Source organism: Cetorhinus maximus, chromosome 2, assembly GCF_964194155.1.
Source record: "Cetorhinus maximus chromosome 2, sCetMax3.hap1.1, whole genome shotgun sequence".
Lineage (NCBI taxonomy): Eukaryota > Metazoa > Chordata > Chondrichthyes > Lamniformes > Cetorhinidae > Cetorhinus > Cetorhinus maximus.
This window is the reverse complement of record NC_135880.1, coordinates 41,815,187-41,840,653: the sequence shown is the minus strand read 5'-3', so window position 1 is coordinate 41,840,653 and position 25,467 is coordinate 41,815,187. Positions and strand designations below refer to the sequence as shown.

Sequence of the window (25,467 nt, the reverse complement as noted above, 5' to 3'; positions counted from 1 at the left end):
CAAAAGATACAAACTGCACAAAACTTCAAATCTTCAGGCTGTTTCGAGTATCGCTGCAGACCCTCCAGTCAAGGTGGCCTCAAAGACAGGCCACAGTAACAGCTTTTTCAGAGCATTTCTGCATTTGAGTGCCCAGTGAATGTTGTCACTGGGAAATTAGAAGGTGGGGGGGGAGGGAACGGAGTGCGTGGAGGGATAGGTAGCTGGGAATATCCTCTTTTGCTACACCTTCTGCAGTATTAATGTGGTGCAGGCCTCATTTTTCTTCCTGAACCTTACACCCCAGGAATGCTCAAATCTCAGGCGCAACCTCCAGGAAACTCAATCCCTGGCTTTTAAAACTACTATCTATAGTGACTACTTCTAATGTGCTGCTTCAGTGAATTTTAATTGCATCCCACATGATGCTCCTCAGTATTTTGCCCAGTGCTAATGCTAAATTAGTTTATAATCCCCCATCAGGGTCTCCTCTTTTTATCCTCCAGTCCATAAGCACAGACTGTATTTAGAAACATAGGAAATAGGAGCAGGAGTGGGCCATTTAGCCCCTCGAGCCTGCTCCACCATTCGACTAGATCATGGCTGATTTTCTACCTCAATGCCGTTTTCCTGCACTGTCCCCATATCCCTTGACACCTTTAATATCGAAAAATCTGTCAATCTCTGTCTCAAACCTATGCAATGTCTGAGCTTCCGCAGCCCTCTGGGGTAGAATTCCAAAGAATCATTACTTTCTGAGTGAAGAAGTTCCGCCTTATCTCAGGCCTTTATTAAAAAATATATTTTTAAAATATTAACCAGAACTTCCTCTGTTTTTCTCAAATTGTTGAGGATTTTAATGTGTATCCATTTGGTCCAGGTTCCTCCTAGTCATTTAACACTTTAAAGTTGAGATTGGGACTGAGGCATGTTGTTGCAACAGGTTAGAGGCAATTTTGGTTTATAAGAAGTTTATGACAAAGCTATCTGGGCAGGTTAGACACGACGAGTGAGTGCCCAAGCAGGAATGTGTTCCTGTTCCCCAACACTGACAACCATCATGATAATAAATAGGGAAAGACACCATTTTCTCACTGTGGATGTTGAATTTGTTACCTGGCTCTGGATTTATCCATCTTGTTTAAGAAGCATATACGAGGAATGTGATGTTTATCTGCCTGTCGCCACACAGTCAGGGTTTGTGCCTAAAAAAACAAATGGTATCAGTGTGTGCTAAGGGAAGATCAAGTGCTTAAGGTGCAATATGTTTAACATGAAAGATCACCCTTTAGGAGACTATGGGGGGGGTAATTTTGTCAGCAGCATGCCATTGCCCAAAGCATACTCAGAAGTGTGCGCCATTTCTGCTCTCTTTTTCCCATTTCCCACATGATTTCAATTAAAGTTCTAAGTGCAGGCAGCGTGCCTGGGAAACACATGCAAATTCAGCAGCGGGGGTTGCTTGTCAGGGGTGAAACCTGCTGTGAGCTGACAATGCCACACCTACAGGAGGGCAATAAAACAGCTTCCTGGACAAACAGGGAGACTCTATCACAGACAAAACCTTCCTGCCCAACTCAATTGCCATTATCGTAAGACTTGAGAGCACAAAGGGTGTTTTTCAAAATTAAATTTAATTTGTAAATATTTCACATTACATTGGTTTCACTTTATTCCTGTGTCCATTATCATTATTTGTTGAGACGAGCTTAGTAAGAGTGCTGAATGTACGCCTCAGAGTTGGCATGCACTGATGTTTACAGGGACATTTCTTTGATTGCGAAAGAAACAATGTTGTGTTTTTTGTTCACTCTTTATTGAATGTTCATATTAGTGTCCAGTGTTGTACTTGCCACTCTGTGGAACATGGCTGAACTTGCAAGGTCAACTGGCCCTCCCTTCTATGCATTGAAAAGGTGATTGTCTGAGATCACTCTAAGCGGGGATAATTGAAATGGAAACAAAAATACCTGGAAAAATTCAGCAGGTCTGGCAGCATCTGCGGAGAGGAACACAGTTAACGTTTCGACTCCGAATGACCCTTCAACAGAACTAAGTAAAAATAGAAGAGAGGTGAAATATAAGCTGGTTTAAGCGGGGGTGGGACAAGGGTGGGGTTGTCCCACCCCCCCTTAAACCAGCTTATATTTCACCTCTCTTCTATTTTTACTTAGTTCTGTTGAAGGGTCATTAGGACTCGAAACGTTAACTGTGTTCCTCTCCGCAGATGCTGCCAGACCTGCTGAGTTTTTCCAGGTATATTTATTTTTGTTTTGCATTTCCAGCATCCGCAGTTTTTTGCTTTTATTTTTATTATAGATAATTGAATTGGTGTAGGTGAACTCAAAGCCCTGCAAGGACATGCCCAGCAAACACTCTGAAATGGACAGATACATTTAGGCCCCTCATTTTCTCTCCTGACTGACTGTTCCCCCACCCCTCCCCCACCTCACCCAGGACACCAGGCCCTTCAAACATCACTCCTCCATACTTCTGACCCCACTCCGCGATCCCACTCAATGACCCCACTCCACAACCAAACCTCCACCACCCCCCCACCCAGCCCACCCCTTCACCACTGACTCACCCTTGCTTGGTCCCGAGCCTCCACACAAGCTGCCATTCTCCTGCTCCCCTCCCTTGTGCCTTAGAGTTAAACAAGGAATACTGCTGACCTTACACATAACTGCACAATGCCAACAACTGCATGCCACCTTTAAATACATGTGAACCAGGTGTCATGAGATTCTCAAGTGCTGCTGACTTTATCTTGAAGGTAGGACATAATTTTTAAAAGGTTTTATGCCAGTGAATATTCATGGCATGCAAACTTATTATAAATCAGAACCCATCACAGGCCAGCATAATGCTCAACATGCCACAAACACGCCACAGATTTTATCTCTGCAACTCAACCCATGATTGGGAAAGCGAAACTTTGCATCACACCGCTCGCCATGTTTCCCACACTTTCGGACTCCATTAAACCCCCTCCCGAAGTCTGAAAGAGATGTGGATAGGACGAGTTCATAAATCTTTGATTATCTTTTTGATTATAGCTGTTGAAGTACACCAGATGATAACCTGGGACAAAATTAAGTCATTTGAACTGTTAAGTGTGAATGAATTAAGGAAAACCAGCATGGGTTTCTTAAAGGCACATTGTGTTTAACTAATTTGATTGAGTTTTGAAAATTAGATAAAAAGAGTGTTGATGAGGGCAGTTGATGTGGTGTACATGGGCTTCCAAAAGGTTTTTGATAAAATGCCGCATAACAGGTTTTCCAGCAAAGTTGAAGCCCATGAAATAAAAAGGATAGTGGCAGCATGGATATAAAGTTGGCTGAGTGACAGGAAGCAGAGTGTAGTGGCGAACGGTTGTTTTTTTAAACTGGAGAAAAATATATAGTCGGGTATCCCAGATCGGAATTAAGATCCATGTTTTTCTTGATATATATTAATGACCTAGACTTGGGTGTACAGGGCACGATTTCAAACTTTGCAGATGACACAAAACTTAGAAGTATTGTGAACTGTGAGGAGAAAGAGATAAACTTGAAGAGGACATATAAAGGCTGGTGGAATGGGTGCACACATGGCAAATGAAATTTAATGCAGAGAAACGTGAAGTGGTACACCTTGGTAGGAAGATGAGAAGAAGCAATATAAAATAAAGGATACAATTTTAAAAGGAGTGCAAGAACAGAGAGACCTAGGGGTATATGTTCACAAACCACTGAAGGTGCAGGGCAGGTTGAGAAAGCGGTTAAAATGGCAAAAGGGATCTTAGATTTTATAGAGGCATAGCGTACAAAAGCAAGGACGTTATGGTGAACCCTTTTAAGACACTGGTTCGGCCTCAACTGAAGCTTGTGTCCAATTCTGAGCACCACACTTTAGGAAGAACGTGAAGGCAGCAGAGAGAGTGGAAAAAAAATTCACGAGAATGGTTTCAGGAATGAGGAACTCAGTTACATGCTTAGGTTGAAGAAGATTCATTCTCCTTACAGAAGAGAAGGTTGAGGAGCGATTTGATAGAGATATTCAAAATCACGAGGAATTGATGGATAGACAGAAACTGTTCCTATTGGCCGAAGGGTTGAGAACCAGAAGACACTGACTTAAGTTGATTGGCAAAAGAAGCAATGGCCACATGAGGAAAACCCCTTTTAAAGGAGCAAGTGGTTAGGACCTGGAGTGTTCTTCCTGAGAGTGTGGCGGAGGCAGAGTGAATCGTGGCTTTCAAAAGGGAATTGGATAGGCACCTGAAGAAATAAAAAAACGTCCTAATTGCTTGCTGAACCCACCATACTAACCTCCTGTTAAACACACCCACGTCTCTCTAAAACATCATTTGCAGCAATCACTGAGTCAAAGATTCGAAGGAAAATGCATTAATATCCAATGTGATGCTACATTTTGAAATATTTTTTCTGTTTTTTACATAAGAGAGAGAGCAACACATTTTTTAAAAATAAGCTATTTGTCCCCATTTTTCCTAATTGGTCTTCCTGCGCCATTCATGAGCAAGGACGGCAGGACTGACCCCAGTTCTTTGCAATACTATTCCAAATCCGCCCACTAGAATGTCAGTGGCAGACAGGATGTGGAGTCCCCAGCTAACTCTGTTCTTCCGAGTGGGGCAGCATCTAGCATCCACGTGCTGATTTCTCCACAAGAATAGAGCAGCAATCAGGAACTCAACGGTGACGGAATCCCCAAGCTGAACCAATGGCCCCATGATTTGTTACATCAATGCATTTCACCTCTTTGCCAAGTTCAACTCAATATCCAGCTCACACCACTTCCGAGTTAGTTTGCCAAATTATGTTGATCGACACTTTACCCATTTATCTTAATGTAAGTCAGCAGCTCCACGAAAATAGCAGAGAGGAATTTTTGATGAACATCTTGAGGATTTGTCAGATGGTATAATTTCAGGACCATTTTGTGGTATGGGACTCAATTAGCAGATATCAGCCATAAGGGTGGCAAGGCTTTAATAATTACCCTCAGTGCCCTGGGATAATCTGAATTCTAGCTGTCGATTCTTGCTGGAAAGTATATGTGATTGATTGACTGCTGAGTGGAGAGTCACTGAGTTTGTATACAATGAAATAACCTGCTGATCTCAGTGTTCAGCTTTAAGGCTGGCCACTCAGAAGATACAGAACTTGCCAGCTTCCATGGTCAGTAACCTGAACTGCTGCTTTCAAGATGGCAATGCAAAATTGAAAATTAAGACAATAAGGAATAGATACTAATAAGTAGCAACTTTTAGAAAAGCATGCTCATGGTGACACTTGCTTTAAGAAAATCTTGCTCACCTCCACACCAGCTGAAGCATCAAACACTGCCACTGCTCCATCAAGTACACGTAAAGAGCGTTCAACTTCAACCGTGAAATCCACGTGACCTGGCAAAGTGCAGGATTCACTGAAGTGAAATTTAGTTTAGATGCATAGGGCATGATTCACTGAGCACACGAAAGTTAAGTGAAGTATTTTTTAATAAAGTATCAGATGAACCCAGTAGACCCCCTTCTACCTCATATTTCTTTATCCCCTCTCTCAGGCATGGAATATAAGAGCAGGGAGGTTATGCTGGAACTGTATAAAACACTGGTTAGGCCACAGCTAGAGTATTGTGTGCTGTTCTGGAATGTGCATTATAGGAAGGATGTAATTGCACTAGAGAGAGTGCAGAGGGGATTTACCAGGATGTTGACTGGGCTGGAGAGTTTTAGTCATGAGGAGAGATTGGATAGACTGGGGTTATTTTCCCTGGAGCAGAGGAGATTGAGGGGGGACATGATTAAGGTGTATAAAATTATGAGGGGCATAGATAGGGTAGATAGGAAGGAGCTTTTTCCCTTACTGGAGGGATCAATAACCAGGGGTCATAGATTTAAGGCAGGAGGTTTAGAGGGGATGTGAGGAAGAATTTTTTCACCCAGAGGTTGGTGGGAATCTGGAACTCACCGCCTGAAAGGGTGGTAGAGACAGAAACCCTCATAACATTTAAGAAGTATTTGGATGTGCACTTGCCATGGCATACAAGGCTGTGGGCCTGGTGCTGGAAAATGGGATTAGAATAGTTAGGTACTTGTTTGACTGGCACAGACTCAATGGGCTGAAGGGCCTTTTTCTGTGCTGTAGACCTCTATGACTCTAATACAGAGCTGGCTATTCCAATCATCAGGTACAAATCCTTAAATGTGCCTTAATGTGCCTGCAATCTCCACTATCTGCACTCCAAATTAACCTCACACCTGGGAATAATTGACTTCATTGATGTTCATATTATATATGATTTGTTTCCATGTCTTGTGATTTGTGGTGAAGTTCCAATTACCAGTTTCCATTTTCCACTGGCAGGCAGATAATGGAAGTTCTATTATATGTCTCTCTCTCCCAGGTATATAAATGAAGCAGATTGAACAGAATCAATTTCACCCTGCAAAGGTAACGATTCCCTTTGTAACCCACAAAAATTGCATTTCATTCAGTTCAGACATTTATAATTAGCAAGCACGTCAGACACTTGTGTTTCCTTCATTTATTTAATGCCTTTCACTATTGCAAGTCATCCCAAAGTGCTCCATGGCAAGGTACTTGGTGAAGGTCCAGAGGGTGGTGTCAGCTGGGGGGTCCGGGTGTTCAGGTGGGGTCTGTCGGGAGTTTGGGGAGGGGGGACTGTCGGAGCTCAGGGAGAGATGGTATCTGAGCTCGAGGGTCGTCAGAGTTCAGGGGGGTCAGTACAATAGTTACTCAGAAGTTAGAAGAGGTTTTAATTCTTCTAACTTTTTCTGAGTAACTATTGGTATAACCCCGGCAGAACCATCCCAAGTTTGCGATTTAAACTGCATTTTCTGATGGTTCCCAGCACAGTGCAATTGTCCAGAGGAAGTGTGCACTTCTGGGCAATTGCCGTGCAAATCCTTATCCAGAGGGATTCCCCAGTGCATCTTTGGGGTACCTCCCAAATCAGACACTGGGGAGCATGGAAGCCAGGGCCATTGATTTTAAAATGAAGCCTATTAGCATGGATAGAGGGTCGGTTAGCAGGAAACAGAGAGTAGACTTAAATGGGTCATTTTCGGGTTGGCAAGCTGTAACGAGTGGATTTTCACAGGGATCAGTGCTGGGGTCTGAGCCATTTACAATCTATATTAATGAGTTGGATGAAGGGATCGAATGTACAGTTGCTAAATTTGCTGATGACACCAAAAAATGTAGGGAAGTAAATTGTGAAGAGGATGTAAGGAGTCTGCCAAGGGATACAGCTAGGTTAAGTGAGTGGGCAAAAATGTGGCAAATGGAGTATAACTTGGAAAAATGTGAACTTGTCCACTTTGGCAGGAAGAATAAAAAAGCAGCATATTTAAATGGGGAGAGATTACAGAGCTCTGAGGTACAGAGTGATCTGGGTGGCCTTGTCCTTGAATCACAAAATACAAGTATGCAGGTACAGCAAGCGATTAGGAAGGCAAATAGAATATTGTCGTTTATGTTCCATTTCCCTTGCAATAAAAATAGGGATGTTTCGCTACAGTTATATAGAGTATTAATGAGATCACATCTAGGGCACTGTGCATAATTTTGGTCTCCTTATTTAAGAAAGGACATAACTGTATTATAAGCAGTTCAGAGAAGGTTTACTAGACTGACACCTGGGATGGGGAGGCGTCATCTCATGAGGAAATGTTAGACAGGTGGTGCCTGTATCACTGGAGTTTAGAAGAATGAGAGGTGATCTTGTTGAAACATATAAGATCCTGAGGGGACTTGACAGGGTGGATGCTGAAAGGATGTTTCCCTTTGTGGGATAGACTAGAGCTAGGGGACACAGTTTAAAAATAAGGGGGTTCCCATTTGAGATGGAGATGAGGAGAATTTTTTTTCTTTCAGAGGGTCATGAGTCTGTGGAGCTCTTTTCCTCAGAGAATGGTGGAGGCAGGGTCATTGAATATTTTTAAGGCAGAGGTAGATAGATTCTTGACTAACAAGGGGAGCAAAGGGTATGGGGTTAGAAAGGAAAGTGGTGTTGAGGTCACAATAAGATCAGCCATGATCTTACTGAATGGCAAAGCAGGCTTGAGGGGCCAAATGGTCTACTTCTGCTCCAAATTCCTATATTCGTCTGTTCAATGAGTTAATACTTCTCGGTTCCATGCACGTGGCAGTACCATCATTAAAACTGGGTATGTAATTATTAGAGTTGAGGGCATTTCAAATGCAAAAACCAAGTATTTGTGGGCGTTTAAAACAATCTGAATCACAATTCGCCAGTATTTTGAAAAAGTATTGGCTATTAATCTACAAGAACCAAACTCTCTCTTTTTATCTGGAACCCCCAGTGACTCAATCACATGTGGCTGAGTGTCCCAGCTTCTGGTTACCTACCTGGTGTATCTATTAAATTGACCCGATGGGTTTTCCAGTCGAAAGTGACGGCAGCAGACTGGATGGTAATCCCACGTTCACGTTCTTGTGCCATGAAATCAGTCACTGTGTCTCCATCATCAACATCTAAGTAAAAAGTAGAATATTCTGTGCTGTGGTATTTTCACAATGGGAGCCCAATTCACAATTACATTACAGTGTATGTAATATGAAATCGCATCCATAACGCCAAAAAGTTTCTTTAAAAACCCTACAATTATATGTATAGAGGGGTACAGTGCTGCAGCACACTCTGGCAGGCCGTGAGCTTGTACCCATATTCCAATTTAACTGACTTCCTAAGTTTAATCATACTGTTAGAGGAGAGATGCTGTGGACAGGCATTAGTAAAGTGGAGGAGGAGTCACCTGATGAACTCTGCACATTTTCACAGCTGCTTTACTGCAACATGAGCAATAGCCTAGAATCATGTCACCTGCCAGCTGCGTCAGACAGTTTACCCAAAAAGGACATCATGAAGCAGTCTGGACCCCTATGCAGCAAGATCTGGACAACATTCAGGCTTGGGTTGATAAGTAGCAAGTAACATTCGCACCATAGAAATGGCAAATAATGATCATTTCCAACAAGAGCAAATCTAATTATTTTTCCTTGCCATTCAGTGGCATCACCATTACTGAATCCCCCACTATCAACAGCCTGGATGTTATAATTGACCAGAAACTTAACTGGACCATCCATAATGTGACTATAAGAGCCAGTCAGAGGCTGGGAGTTCTGCAGCGAGTAACTCACCTCGTGTCTCCCCAAAGCTTATCCACCATCTACAAGGCACAAGTCAGGAATCTGATGGAATACTCTCCACCTATCTGGATGAATGCAGCTCCAATAACACTCAAGAAGCTCAATACAGTCAGGACAAAGCAGCCGTCTTGATCAGCAGTCCATCCAACATCTTAACATTCACTTCCTCCACCACCGACTCACAGTAGCAGCAGTATATGCTATATACAAGTTATACTGCCGCATATACGTTACTCCATGCTCTCAGCAGATATATGTAGCCGTATAGATATGTCCCACACTTCTGGCTTTTCAAACAGGCTCCCTTCTCCCTCCCACACCAGGGTGAGTCTTCCAGTGTCCTTTGAAAGTCCCTTCACTCAATCTTCTGAGTATCCTTGGACTGACTTCTAGCCACAAGGCCCATTCCTGTGACTCCTTGGTCCCTAAGTCTCCAATAGCCCCATCTCTTCGAACAGAAAAAACAATTCTCCTTGGTAATTAACATAATACAATCTTTTCCTCTGCTTCGCAAAGCAAAAGCTGTTTTGGCTTCTCTGGGTTTATATCCAGAAAGACCAGCTGTCCCTTATTTTTTTTGTGGCAAGATGTGAAAACTGACATTTGAGTTTCTACAGGTTTCAGCCTGATGTCTCTTTCCCCATGGCAATCAAATGACATGGGCCTGTCCCAGGCAGAGTTCAGTATGATTTTGTCACCCCCCCCACCCCATTCCAGAACATCCTGTTTTACTTTAAATTAAAGGAGACAATTTCAAATATAAAGTCTCACATTCTTAACAACTGGTATCTAGGTTCCATCTGCTGTTGCTGGGCCAGGGATTTGCTGGAGTTAGTGATTTATCCTTCAATTGAAGAAAGAAGAACTGTTATGTTGGAAAATGTATTTTTGTTTCCTGCCTCTTCCTGGTGTCACAATAGACATATTCTAGTTTAGAAAAAACACTACAGCTGAGAGGATGAAACCTCGTTGTGTCTCCCTGCCCCTGTGCAACCTTCGATTGTGTTTCTAATCCACAAATCACAATTATTATCGATGGGTTTTAGAATATTTTAAGTTCTAGAAAATCCATAAATTGACGATATTTAATCAAAGTGACTGTTTATTATTTAGAAGGTTATTTACCTAGCATTGCTCAGGGTCAGAAGATTTAGAAATTTGATAGCTGTTTTCTTCTGGCATTGGATGCGGGAGTCGCGACTAAGTGCGGTAGATGGGTCAAGTGGAATTAGACGGCAGGGCTGTCATTGGACCCAGGTGGGGAAGGAGGAGGAAGCAGATGAGAGGAGGGTGAGGTTGGACTTTACTCGAGTCCCTGGACCTGACAGTGCTCAGTGGGGGGAGATTTAAAAAATTTCTTGGTTTCTGGGTCAAACTGAATGTTCATAGTGAGGTGGAAGGGGAGGAATTTGTTTGACCTTTTTATGATGTTTGTTGCCTTCCTCTTTGAGTGGAGGAAAGGGATTGTGCTTTGCATGAACGGACTCCTGGCATACATTAAAATTGCTTGAAGTAGTTCCTGTTAGTTAAATGAACCGCTAACATTATCATGTTGCTGTTCGTGGGAACTTGATGTGCACAAATTGGCTGCCATTTTTCCTGCACTACAACAGTGTCTACACTTGAAAGTACTTCATTAGCTGCAAAGTGCTTTGAGAGGTCTGGTGGTCTTGAAAAGCACTGTATAAATGCAAATAACCTTTTGAAGGGTACTGCAGCTCATGATGCATGGATTGTGGAATTTACATTATTGTTGGAAACTGACTAATAGTAAAAGAGATTTGCTTCAGTTATAAGATTTACTTGGCTTGGAGGGATCACTGATTTTTGTCACTTACATAATGCAGCAGTGTTCAAGATATGGATAAGTCCTGTCGTCATTCAATGAAGTGTTATTTCAGTAAATTACATAAGTTTGTGCAGGGGAAAGTTATTCTGGATATTTTTTAAATTTCTGTTACACCTAACTGGAATAGATCAGAAACAAACCTCTCTCTATTGACACTAGATGGAAAGTGTTTTAAGCCATAAAATAGTGCCAGTAGAGGGTTTTGCAGTTGATATTACAGGCATTGAACAATGTATTTACTGCTTATAGCCCCATCTACAGGTGCAACTGGTAAATAGTGGCATTTTTAGAATGCATTTTTCCATTGTAGTGGTCAGACATGGGACTCTTCTATACATTTTGAAACAACTTTGTGAACACTGATTTTAGTATGTAATAGATATTTCAGCTTGAACTGTTATTTTTGTCTCATGTTTGCCAACCCACTCCAAGTTCATCTTGTCATCACTGTGGCGTTCTCTCCCATAAGACCTTAGACCATAAGACATAGGAGCAGAAATTAGGCCATTTGGCCCATCGAGTCTGCTCTGCCATTCAATCATGGCTGATAAATTTCTCAACCCCATTCTCCCGCCTTCTCCCCGTAACCTTTGATCCCCTTACCAATCAAGAACCTATCTATCTATCCCGTCTTGCCCTGTCCCCTTTCCAAGCTTATACCTCTCATGAGCTCCTTCAATCCTCTTCCTAATCCATTAAGGACCACTTGTGTAATCTTCCTGGCCCCCATGCTGGGTGACATTGTTAATGGCTCCCTTTCTTCTTGCAGAAACTCTCTCCTTTTAAAAACTGCCATTTGCAAATGTGACATAAGAAAAAGCTTTTTCACACGACGGGTGGTTTGGGTCTGGAATGCACTGCCTGGAAGTATGGTGGAGCCAGGTTCAATCGAGGCATTCAAGAGGGCATTAAATGATTATTTGAACAGAAACAATGTGCAGGGGTATGGGGAAAAGGCAGGGCAATGGCACTAGGTCATAATGCTCATTTGGAGAGCCGGTGCAGACACGATGGGCCAAAGGGCCTCCTTCTGTGCCGTTAAAATTCTGTAACCCTCCTTCTGTGTCGTTAAAATTCTGTAATCTGTAAGTCGCCTAGCCTCCTTTGACAGCACCTTCCAAACCCATGACCTCTATCACCTAGAAGAACAAGGGCAGCAGAGGCATGGGAACACCACCACCTGCAAGTTGCCCTCCACACACCATCCAGACTTGGAGCCATTCATTTGGACCTTCACTTGGATCTACATTGTCGCTGGGTTAGAAACCTGGAATTCCCTCTCTAATAGCACTGTGGGTGTACCTACACCATGTGAAATGCAGCAGTTCAAGGCGGCAGCTCACCACCACCTTCTCAAGGCTAATTAGGGCAATAAATGCTGGCCTAACCAGTGATGCTCACATCCCACAAATGAATTTTTTAAAAATAGGTAAAGATTAAGCATATAAACCTTTTATTTTACATTTATAATTTAATGCTATTTTCAAGTTATATCTTTCCTGGAACTAGGACTTTTCTCTGACATCCACTGCTAATGTTGTGCACTGTTCTAGCCTGTGATTATAAATCATTAGTTGAATTACTTGCACAGATATTATAGTGGATCTGACATCATAGAATTTTCACATTTAACAAACTCCAGCCAGTAAGACATTTTTTGCTAGTTTTCCCCTTCTAAAAGCATTGATTCCTTTGCTGAGCTACAGTTTTATGAAGTCTGTTGGCCTTAGGTGCCTTGTTCAAATCAATATTATTAGCCTATTAGGTTTGATGCTAAGATTTGACTGGCTATTTTGTTGCTAGGTGGGTGGAACAATCACTGACAAGCCCAATCCTGTTCCTACATGACAGCCACATGTATTTATATTTATTGGAGATTACTAGGCAGCAGTGAGAATCATAAATCATAATCTATCCCCCCTCTCTAAACAGCTGTCTTAAGGCTAATTCCAACACAAAACGCCATCCTGGCTGAGATGTGTTAATTCAGCACAGAGTGAGCACTGAATCTTTCTGGTCTGTACAATTTGACTACTTATTGGATAATCTAATAGAACGGTCATGGCAGTTCAGCACAAAACAACTATTAAATACATTCAAGAGATGAAGGGTCTGCAAGCATACGTTCCACAATTCCCCACTTTCAACATTTTTAGCCTGAGTTTGTCATATATATTAATGATTTGGACTTAAGTGTGGGAGGCATGATTGGGAAATTTGCAGATGACACAAAAATTGACCACGTAGTTGATAATGAAGAGGATAGATGTTGTCTCCAGGATGATATCAATGGTTTGGTTGAGTGGGTGGAAAAGTGGCAAATGGAATTCAATCCAGAGAAGTGTGAGGTAATGCATTTGGGGAAGGCAAACAAAGCAAGGGAATACTCAATAAATGGGAGGATATTGACAGAGGTTGAGGAAGTGAGAGACCTTGGAGTTCATGTCCAAAGGTTCCTGAAGGTGGCAGGACAGGTTGCTAAGGTTGTAAAGAAAGCATTTGGAATGCATTCCTTTATTGGATGAGGTATTGAATATAAAAGTTGGGATGTAATGCTGGAACTGTATAAAATGCTGGTTAATCCACAGCTGCAATTTTGTATACATTTCTGGTTGCCACATTACAGGAAGGACATACAGGGTGCTGAGGAGATTTACAAGAATATTGCCAGGGTTTGAAAATTGCAGCTATGAAGGAAAATTGGTTAGGCTAGGGTTGTTTTCCTGAACAGAGGAAGCTGAGGGGTGAGTTAACTGAGATGTACAAAATTATGAGGGGCCTGGATAGAATAGACAGGAAAGACCTGTTTCCCCTAGCTGAGGGGTCAATTACCAGGGGACATATATTTAAGGTAATTGGTAGAACGATTAGAGGGAACATGAGGAAAAACCTTTTCACCCACAGGGTGGTGGGCATCTGGAATTCACTGGCTAAATTGATGGTTGAGACTGAAACACTCAACCATTTAAAAGGTAGTTGGATATGCACTTGATATGGTGTAACCTGCAAGGCTATGGACCAGGTGCTAGAAAGTAGGATTAAAAATGAGCGGCTACCTTCTTTTTTCTCTTTTTATGGGGCTGGCGCAGACACGATGGGCTGAATGGCCTCTTTCTGCACCGTAGCTTTTCTATGGTTCTAATTGCTCTCCACAGGCAGATTTCATCTGTCCCTGGCTAGGACACTGGATGGAGCTTTTTACAATATGGGGGAACATTGAGAACAGGTGAAACTCAGGAAGGATTATAGCAACACATTCACTGTGGGGATTAGATAATGCCATAATTCCCAAGTACAACAGCCAAATAAATAAATTCGCTGAACCCTATGATATTACTGCTGTATAAACTATTTTCATGCATCTACCATATTTACGCATGTTGTAGAGTTAGTCAGGGATAGCCTTTATTTTATTGCTTTTTCGGCCATGTGGCGGGTAGGCTGAATGAGGGACTAACAAGCCAATAAATCCCCTGGACCTGATGACCTATACTCTGGTGTTCAAGGAGAGGTGGCTGCAGAGATAGTTGGTTGTGATCTTCCAAAATTTCCTGAATTCTGGAACAGTCAGCTAACTAAATGGCCAGCGTGTGCGACTGAATCATACACAACAAAATATTCAGTATAATATTCCAGATTCTATACCTTATGAAATGTTCACATTGCTTATCTTCAATGAATTTCTTAAAGTATGCATTAGATTGTATCACAATGAGATGAGATTTCAGCAGGAGAGTGAGTGTATCCTTACCTCCAAGTGCCCTGGTGTATCCTGCATAGTAAAGCATCCTCTCTGTGGTTGTGGTTTTTCCTGCATCAATATGAGCCATGATCCCAATGTTCCGTATTCTGTTAATACAGATTTTTTTTTTGAAATAAGGATAAACTACACTGTTTCATACAAAATTTATTACCTTTAAAAATCCTTAGTGACAAATGCCATAGATGGAAATTGCTTTTAATCTACGCAGTCATTAAATGGCAATATTGTTTTCTTCTGTAGATTTGATCAATGGAGAAACCTATAAAGTGGCCATCACGGACCACAAGTTGTAAACAAAACTGGAATTTAAGCATGCATCATGAATAACTGCAAGGAGCTTGAAAACTACTGCCTCAAGAAATCTGAGCAATCCTTATCAGGACTAGTGAGAATGAAAACAGGACCACAATTAAAATCAGCAGACAAGCCGAAAGAGAGTAAAAGAGCAGCCCTTGTGTGGTGAAAAACAACAGCATCAATAGTTTGGTTTCTCCATACACAAATGTATATAATTCATAATGTTGAGAGAGGAATAATAGTGCCTGTAAACAAACTGCTGAAAAATATAATTTACAAAAAAAACTTGGTTCTCTATAAATAAACAAAGGATTTCTGTTAATTTATATTATATAAACATTTATATTAACTATTTTCATGTACTCATTGCTGAATGAGTCCATACTTACTTAGAGATATCTGGATTGATAATGGTACGCAAAGACTTAATCTCACCTAGAAAGCAATGGAAATCAGAATTTATATTTTTGAACGTTTAAGCACACCTTAAGCAAAACAGGATATAAGTATCCTGGGTTAGTACAGGAAAAAGTCAGCTTAACCATTCAATCCTGTTAAGAAGAGTAGACTACTGACAATTTACTGTGATCTAAAATACACAAAATGGCGGAACTCACCAGAAAAAGCATGCATCATGAATAGCTATTCCAAAATAACACAATTCACAGAAATAAATTTTAGAAATGTTAGACTACCACTTGACCTCCCTCTGTGCTGTAAAATTCTGCTGCACTTCCAGAAGACACATCCACAAGAAATATAGAAACAGGAAATGTATAGCAAGGAAGGAGGTATTCAGCCCATTCTGCCTGTGCTGGTCGATAAAGAGATATCCAAACTAATTCCACTTCCCACCTGTTGTACTGTAGGTTACAATGCCTCAAGTATCCAATTATTTTTTAAACGCAATGAGATTGTTTCTGCCTCTTCCACCCTTTCAGGTGGTGAGTTCCAGACCCTGACCACCATCTAGTGAAAAACTCTCAATTCCCCTCTAATCCTTCGACCACTTATTTTAAATTGATGCCCTGTAGTCATTGATTTCTCAACTAAGGGAAATGGGCCCTTCTTACCCACTCTAAGCCCCTCTGAACTTTATATACCTTTTTTTTATTCATTCACGGGATGTGGGCTTCTCTGGCTGGGCCAGCATTTATTGCCCATTCCTAGTTGCCCTTGAGGAGGTGGTGGTGAGTTGCCTTCTTGAATCGCAGCAGTCCATGTGGTGTAGGTACACCCACAGTGCTGTTAGGACTGTTACCACAGTTAAATCTCCCCTCAGCCTCCGCTATTCCAAAGAAAACAACCACAGCCTATCCAATCTTTCCTATACAGTTCCAGCATAACATCCCTGCCCTTATACTCTATGCCTCAGCTAATAAAGGAAACTATTCACAGAATCACAGACCATATGCCTTCTTAACCACTTTATCGACCTGTCCCACTACCTTCAGTGATGTGTGGACATGCATTTTAAGGTCCCTTCATTTCTTTATACGTCTCATCATCCTAATTATTAAACATGTAATATACATGTAAATAGGCAAAAATCCTATTTTTCTTACAATCAGAAAGCATTTCCTTATGGAGAGGGTGAACAACTGCTGAAACTGGCTGCTAGGAGTGCTGGTTGAGGCCAAGACACAGAATTAATTTAAGAAAGAGCTTGGTGCTGTATTGGAATGATGGTAGAGTTGTTATTCTAAGATAACGTAGTCTAAAGGGCTTTCTTCATCCATTTGGCCTTGTGACCAAATTACAACCATGCATGTGCTCTTTTGCTCTGTGGCAATTATGTATGGACTTACCTGGGAGAGAGCTGTACCTCCTGTTGAAAATACCTTTTACATTCCTTCTGCTGTTATGAGAAACCCTGAAATAGCAGCATGGAAGGCACTGAAAGTACAGAACAATCGATTAGCTTAATGCTGGCTGTAAGTGAGGGTATGCTTGCCTCACAGTGACTAATTTTCCTAGCTAAACATGTTTATAAAATTTTAAAACTATCAGAGCTTGCAACTACTTCAAATGGACATAATGGCACTCCAACAATGAGTATTGGGAGGTTGCTCTGTGTCTGGGGCCATTTCCAATTGAATGGTAGTTGTAAACATCAAGATAGTAGCAGAATATTTCAATGCAAGAAGAAATGCACATTTAGAAGGTTAAGAAAAGGGATGAAAAATTAGTGCATATAACTATAGATGAAGAGTTGCAAAGGTATGGCAAGCTAAATAGGCCCTTCCTAGACTGTAAATTTAGTGATTCAAAGATAGCATACGCATTGTTGTAAAAGTTTTTATGTCAATTTAAAATGTTGATCTTCACCACATGATGTGCACTGGACGAACGAATCCCAATTAGCAGCAGTTCCATCAGAAATCGCTTCATTACCCTCTTTGTTATTGGTCAAAATCTTCATACAAAAGAAATCTGCAAGAGGAAAGAACACTCATTATCTGATGTGTATTCAACAGTGACTTTCAATATCATAACACTGAATTTTGTTGCAGGGAGCAAATTACTTGGGAAAACAAGTCACATTTCAAATCGACTGCAGGGAGACTTAGCTCAGTTTTAAAGGGTTTGTTTAATATTTTTCAATTTCCTCTTCTTGAAAGTGGAAATGCTGGTGTACTATTCCACTGACAAGTCAGCCTAAATATACCCAGAAAAACTGAACCAACTTCAGTATCCCAGACAATAAAATAACCCACAAATATCACATCTCAAATATAGCAAATATGTTCTATTCTACATATGGTAACCCAGCCCATCATTAGGCAAAATCAAAGTTGAAGTGCCTCAACCGATCACCAGCTTCTGCCACAAGTTTGTATCTAAGCTTTGTTACAGCAGACTTTCCCCACTGTGCTTAAAATTAGATGTAAAAATTCTGCAGTGGCCAAGGAAGGTATCATATCACCAATCAGGTAATTAAATCAGTTTACAAAATAGCTGAAGAATCCAGCGAGATCTGGGATGATATCTGAAAACTTAGGGGTCTGAGGTGCAGGAGTAGGCCATTAGGCCCTTTGAGCCTGCTCCGCCATTCAATATGATCATGGCTGATCTGGTTGTGGTGTCAGCTCCACTTTCCTGTCTGCATCCTATAACCCTTGCCAAATAAAAATCTAACTCAGCCTTGAATAAATTTAAAGACTCAGCCTCCACCACTTTCTGGGGAAGAGAATTCCACAGACTAATGACCCTCTGAGAGAAAACATTTCTCCTCATCTCTGTCTTAAAAGGGAGACCTCTCATTCTTGAGCTATGTTTTAGTCTCCCCCACATGAGGAAACATCCTTCAGGTATTCACCCTATCAAGTCACCTCTAGATCTTATGGGGGGAATTTTCTCTCTGTCGGGCAGGCGGGCCGGTTGGGAGTGGGATTGGAGCCGATCGCCGCCTGCGATCAGCTCCGCGCCGCCATTTTATGCAGGCGGGCCAATTAAGGCCTGTCCAGCATGATTCGCGGCTCCCAAGAACAGCGGGAGTGGGCGGGCGGCAGTGGGACTGCACTGACCGCCGGGTCCAATGGCGACCCGGCGGCCTGTTTAAAGGGTGCATAGGCAGCCTTCCAAAGGCTGTCAATCGTGGCCAGCAGAAGGGCTCCCGAGAGCACTGCTGGTGATCGGGCCAGACAGGAGGGCAGGTCGGAGGGGCACTGTGCCCCTCGCTTCTCAGACGAGTGCCCTGCTGCCCTCCTCCAGGAGGTGGCAGCACGGCATGAAATCCCCGTGTTGAGGAGGAGGAGGACCCCCCCACCCCATACACACACATGACCAAACTTGCCTGGGAGGAGGCAGCAGAAAGGGTCAGCGCGCACGATGTAGTGCAATGCACCTGGGCTCAGTGCCGCAAGTGCTTCAACAACCTCTTGCGATTGGGAAGGGTGAGTCCCGTGTTGGCATGGGTCACTTAGCACAACAGTTAGGTTCCCCCCACCGCCCCCCACCAGCTGCCCCCCCAAACTCTGCATGTAATTACTGCATTGAATCATTCATGGTAAGTGGCCTTCGCTGGGTGGGCCAGTATTTATTGCCCATGCCTAGTTCACCCTGAGAGAGTTGTGCTGAGCTGGGTTCTGTAACCGCTGCATGTGGTAGACTTACACCCACAGCACTGTTTTGGGGGCAACCTCAAGGATCTGCACCTAGGCACAGTGCTGGAACTCGGAAACATGTCAGAGTCAGGCTGCTGACTGACTGGGAGGGGAACTTACAGGTGGCGGGGCACCCATCCATCTGCTGCCCTGGGCGTTCCACGTGGTTGTGCCTCCTTGCTTTGGAAGGTCATACAGTATGGGTGGCAAATGTGATGGTGGCAGCATCTGGGCAAGGGGGTCAGCCCTGGCTGCTTGGAGTGAGTGTACGGTGGCTCCAGGGGCACGATTCACATGAGCCCTGCAATGTTTCACTCAGTTGGGGGTGGCAGGGATGCGATGGGAATCCAGGTACAGGGTGGAGTAATCAATAGAATTTGAGGGCAGCCGTGACATTCAACGCCACTGGCATGGGGTGCCCACCAACACAGTTGGCACAGATCTCAGGGCCTATCATCTGACAAATGGAGGTTACTGTCTCCCTTGAGAGACGGAGCCTCCTTCGGCACTGCACCTCAGACATATTGAGGTTGCTGCATCGCTGCCTGTAAACCCTGGTAGCAGGATAGTGGCGTCTTCTACGGCCCCTTTCACCTTGCACTTCCTGTTGGCCCTGCGCCCCTTGTGCCTGCGCCTGTCCTCCCAAAGGTGGCTCCCGGGGAGGCTGAATATGGACTTCTGGCCTCCTCCCCCTTCTGGCCCTCCCTTCCTCCTCAGAGGAGGTGCCTCCAGTGGAGGGCACAACTCCCATTCCCAGGGTAAGGGAAGGCTTCCTGAAACCAGCAAGTCCCCAAAAATGATGTTTACTCCAGAGATCTGACCTGAAGCCTGTTATTCCTGTCCAAGCAGCTCTGAAGAGATTTGAAGTTGTCCTGTTCGCACAGGCAAGTAGGAGTAAGTTTAAACATTAAATGTCTACCAAAAACCGCTCGCGACCCCAATCATCCCTCATATCTCGCCCGTGGATGAAGTTTATAAAAATGTGGCCTACCCGCCTGCCCATTGCGCCTGGTGCGATGATCTGAAGATCGCACGGGCTCCGAGAAATCACCGTCTATTAATGGCTCAAGAGCCTTAACTGGCCTGTTAATTAATGGCAGGCACACATCGGAGATCATAGCGCGCCCGCCCACCGAAATATCATGATGGCATGAGGTGACATCGGAACGCACGCCCGACATCACCGCACGTCATTTTATGCGTCATCATGCGGGACCCGCCCCCGCACACCGACATGAAAATTCTGGCCAATATGTTTCAATAAAATCACTTCTCATCCTTCTAAACTCCAATGGGTATAGACCCAGCCTATACGATAAGCCCTTCATCCCAGGAATGAGTCAAGTAAACCTTCTCTGAACCTCTTCTAAAGCAGTTGTATCTTTTTTCAAATAAGGAGACCAACTCTGTACACAGTACTCCAGATGTGCAGCAAAACATTCCTACTTGCAATAAAAGCCAACATTCCATTCACCTTCCTAATCACTTGCTGTACCTGCACACTAACTTTATGTGATTAGTGTACCAGGATACTCGGATGCCTTCGTACCACCAAGTTCTGTAATCTTTCTCCATTTAAATTGTATGCTGCTTTTCTATTCTTCCTGCCAAAATGAAGAAGGTCACATTTACCCACGTTATACTCCATTTGCCAAATTTTTGCCTACTCACTTAACCTGTCTATATTCCTTTGCAGTTCCTCTTCCTCCTGTTGACAACTTACTTTCTTTGGTGTCATCGGCGAATTTAGCTACCATAAATTCGGTTCCTTCATCCAAGTCATTCATATAGATTTTAAAAAGTTGAGGACACAGCACTGATCCCTGTGGCACACCATTAGTTACACCTTACCACTCCAAAAATGATTCATTTATCCCCACCCTGTTTTTTCCATTAGCTAACCAATCTTTTATCCCCCGACACCATGTTCTTTTTATCTTGTATAGTAACCTTTGATGTGGTGCCTTATCAAATATCTTTTGGACACCACATCTACTGGTTCCCCTTTAACCACCTTGAATGTTACTTCATCAAAAACCTCTAATGGATTAGTTAACATGATTTCCCTTTCATAAAGCCATGTTTACTCCGCCTGATCACATTGTGCTTTTCTAAGTATCCTGCTATAACCTCTTTAATAATGGATTCAAGCACTTTCCCTATGATAGATGTTAGGCCAACTGACCTATAGCTTCCTGCTTCCTGTCTACCTCCTTTTTTGAATAAAGGTGTTACATTAGCAATTTTCCAATCTGCTGGGACCGTTCCAGAATCTAAGGAATTTTGGAAGATTATAACCAGTGCATCTACTATCCATGCCATCAATTCTTTTAAGATCCTAGGACGTAGGTCATCAAGTCCTGGGGACTTGTCAGCCTTTATGTTTAATATTTTTCCTAGTGCCTGGCGATCCTGATTGCTTTAAGTTCATCCCCCTATCACCTCTTGATTATTAAGTATCTTTGGGAAGTTTTCTAAGTCTTCTACCATCAAAGCAGACATAAAATACTTGTTCTACGCCTCTGCTATTTCTTTGTTTTCCATTACCAATTCCCCAGGCTCTCTCTCTAGAGGACCAATGCTAGCTTTAGTTACTCTCTTCCAATTCAAATACTTGTAGAAACTTTTACTATCTGTTTTTATATTACTAGCTAGTTTTCTCTCATACTTTTCTATCTACCTCATTATTATGGTTTTAGTCATTCTTTCTGGTTCTTAAAATCTGTCCAATCCTCCAACGTACCAGCAGATTTTGCAGATTTGTACAGTGTTTCATTCAATTTAATATTACCCTTAACTTCCTTATTTGGCCATAGATGATGTATCTTTCTCAAAGAGCCTTTTTTCTCATTGGGATAAATCTTTGCTGAGAATTATAAAATATCTCCTTAAAAGTCAGCCACTGCATCTCTACTGTCCTACCTTTTAACCTAGTTTCCCAGTTCACCTTAGCCAGCTCTGCCCTCATACCCTCATGGCTACCTTTATTTCAGTTTAAAATACTAGTCATGGACCCATATTTCTCCCTTTCAAACTGAACATGAAATTCTATCATGTTGTGATTGCTATCACCTAGAGGATCTTTTACCATGGGGTAATTGATTAATCCTGACTCATTGCACATTACCAGAGTTAGGATAGCCTGCTCCTTGGTTGGCTCTAGATTGTACTGCTCTAGAAATTGTCCCAAAAACACTCTATGAACTCACTTTCCAGGCTATCTATGCCAATTTGATTTACCCAATCTACATGTGGATTAAAGTCACCCATGATTATTACCGTACCTTTCTTACACACCACATTTATTTCTTCCTCTATGCTCTGTCCTACAGTATAACTACTGTTAGGGGGTCTAGAAGCTCCTCCCAGAAGTGACCTCTTACCTTTACTATTCCTTATCTCTACCCAAACTAATTCTATATCTTGCTCTTTCAAGCTAAGGTCATCTCTCAGTATCGAACTAGTATCCTCTTTAATTAACAGAGCTACCCCACCACCTTTTCCTGGCTTCCCTTCATTCCGATATGTCAAATACCCTTCAACGTTCAGGTCCCAGCATTGGTCACTTTTCAACCACATCTCTGTAATGCGTATCAGATCATACATATTTATCTCTATCTTTGCTAACAGTTTATCCTTTCTGTTACAAATGCTGTGTGTATTCAGATACAAGACCTTAATCTCTATTTTTTTCACCATTTTTGCAATGTCTGGCCTTATCTGCTGGTGCTTTCTTACAATTGTATATTCTGTCCCTTCCTGTTACACTCTGGTACTCATTACCCAAATTGCTGCCCTGCTCTATTACTTTGTTGTTTCCCTTTACTTTACTATATCTCCTCTCATATGATCCCATCCCCCTACTGTTTAGTTTAAAGACTTCTCTACCACCCTGGTTATACGATTCATCAGAACAGTGTTCCCAGCATGGTTCAGGTGTGGACCATCCCAATAGCATAGCTCCCACTTTCCCCATTGTCCCATGAATCAAAACCCATTTCCTCCCACACCAGTCTTTGAGCCACGCATTCATCTCTCTTATCTTATTTACCCTATGCCAATTTGCTCATGGCTCAGGTAACAGTCCAGGATTACCGTTGAGGTTCTGCTTTTTAATTTAGCCCCTAGCAGCTCATACTCCCACAGTAGAACCTCTTTCCTAGCTCTACCTATGTCATTAATAGCTACGTGGGCCATGACAACTGGATCTTCCCCCTCCCACTGCAAGTTCCTTTCCAACCCTGAGCAGACGCCCTGAACCCTAGCACCAAGCAGGCCTTCTGGACTCTCGCTCTTGGCTGCAGAGAACTGTGTCTATCCCCCTGACTATACTATCCCCATATACTATGCCATACCTGCAACTGCTAGTGCTCTTCTCTCCATCGCCCTCTTTCTCCTTCCCTCTTTTTTTTAAAAAGATGAGTTATGTTCAATTGCTCCCCAATCATTTTTTTCCTTTAATATGGATTACATAATCCCCAGAAAGAAAAGAAAGAAACACACAGACAGAATCACACAGTGCAGAAGAGACCCTTCAGCCCATCGAGTCTGCACCGACACATGAGAAACACCTGACCTACCTACGTAATACCATTTACCAGCACTTGGCCCATAGCCTTGAATGTTATGACGTGCCAAGTGCTCATCCAGATACTTTTTAAAGGATGTGAGGCAACCCGCCTCCACCACCCTCCCAGGCAGTGCATTCCAGACTGTCACCACCCTCTGGGTAAAAAAGTTTTTCCTCACATCCCCCCTAAACATCCTGCCCCTCACCTTGAACTTATGTCCCCTTGTGACTGACCCTTCAACTGAGGAGAACAGCTGCTCCCTGTCCACCCTGTCCATGCCCCTCATAATCTTGTACACCTCGATCAGGTCGCCCCTCAGTCTTCTCTACTCCAACGAAAACAACCCAAGTCTATCCAACCTCTCTTCATAACTTAAATGTTTCATCCCAGGCAACATCCTGGTGAATCTCCTCTGCACCCCCTCCAGTGCAATCACATCCTTCCTGTAATGTGGTGACCAGAACTACACACAGTACTCTAGCTGTGGCCTCACCAAGGTTCTATACAACTCCAACATGACCTCCCTACTTTTATAATCTATGCCTCGATTGATAAAGGCAAATGTCCCATATGCCTTTTTCACCACCCCACTAACAGGCTCCTCCGCCTTCAGAGATCTATAGACACACATGCTAAGGTCCCTTTGTTCCTCAAAACTTCCTAGTGTCATGCCGTTCATTGAATACTTCCTTGTCAAATTACTCCTTCCAAAGTGTATCACCTCACACTTTTCAGGGTTAAATTCCATCTGCCACTTATCTGCCCATTTGACCAGCCCGACTATATCTTCCTGTAGCCCAAGACACTCAACCTCAACTTGGATTTATATAGTGCCTTTCACAACCACAGGAGGTCCCAAAGTGTTTTATGACCAACAAAGTGCTTTTGAAGTGTAGTCACTGTTGTAATGAAGGAAACACAGCAGTCAATACGGACACAGCAAAATCCCTCAAACAGCAATGTGATAATGATCACATTGATATACTATTCTTTTGTGACCTTGATTGAGGGATAAATAAAAACTAGGATACAAGTTCAGCAGGTAATAGGGAAGGCAAATGGAATGTTGGCCTGTACTCACTGGAGTTTAGAAGAATGAGAGGCGACGTTATTGAAACATAGGGAGCTTGACAGGGTAGATGCTGAGAGGTTGTTTCTCCTTGTGGGAGAGTCTAGGACCAGAGGGCATAATCTCAGAGTAAGGGGTCGCCCGTATAAGACAGAGGTGAGGAGGAATTTCTTCTCTCAGACGGTAGTGAATCTGTGGAATTCTTTACCACAGAGGGCTGTAGAGGGTGGGTCATTAATTATATTCAAAGCTGAGATAGACAAATTTTAATCAGTAAGGGAATCAAGGGTTATGGGAAAAAGGCAGGAAAGTGGAGTTGAGGATTATCAGATCAGCCACGATCTCATTGAATGACGGAGCAGACTCGATGGGCCCAATGACCTACCTCTGCTCCGACATCTTATGGTCTTATGGACACTGAAGATAACTTCCCTATTCTTCTTCGACATAGTGGAAAGGGATCTTTTACATCCATCTAAAAGGGATCCAGGGTCTTGGTTTAATGTCTCATCTAAAAGACTCTGATTCATAGTACCGCACTGGAGTGTCAGCCTTGATTTTTGTGCTCAAGTCCTGAAGTGGGACTTGAACCCACACCCTTCTGACTCAGAAGCAGGAGTACTA

The 25,467-nt window shown here is 42.7% G+C and overlaps 1 protein-coding gene across 3 annotated transcripts in view; it reads right to left on the bottom strand.

The window, feature by feature from the left end:
- gfm2 (GTP dependent ribosome recycling factor mitochondrial 2) overlaps positions 1 to 25,467 on the bottom strand; it is a 60,398-nt gene that overhangs the window by 31,020 nt on the left and 3,911 nt on the right. For all 3 annotated transcript variants that reach the window (XM_078563845.1, XM_078563837.1, XM_078563852.1), the window contains exons 3-9: positions 17,426 to 17,530; positions 16,906 to 16,993; positions 15,487 to 15,532; positions 14,789 to 14,886; positions 8,385 to 8,510; positions 5,307 to 5,395; positions 1,096 to 1,184 (exon numbers count right to left, since the gene is read on the bottom strand). In XM_078563845.1, the coding sequence (XP_078419971.1) occupies positions 1,096 to 1,184; positions 5,307 to 5,395; positions 8,385 to 8,510; positions 14,789 to 14,886; positions 15,487 to 15,532; positions 16,906 to 16,993; positions 17,426 to 17,488 (599 nt within the window). In that variant the 5' untranslated portion in view covers positions 17,489 to 17,530. The remainder of the gene's footprint in view (positions 1 to 1,095; positions 1,185 to 5,306; positions 5,396 to 8,384; positions 8,511 to 14,788; positions 14,887 to 15,486; positions 15,533 to 16,905; positions 16,994 to 17,425; positions 17,531 to 25,467) is intronic.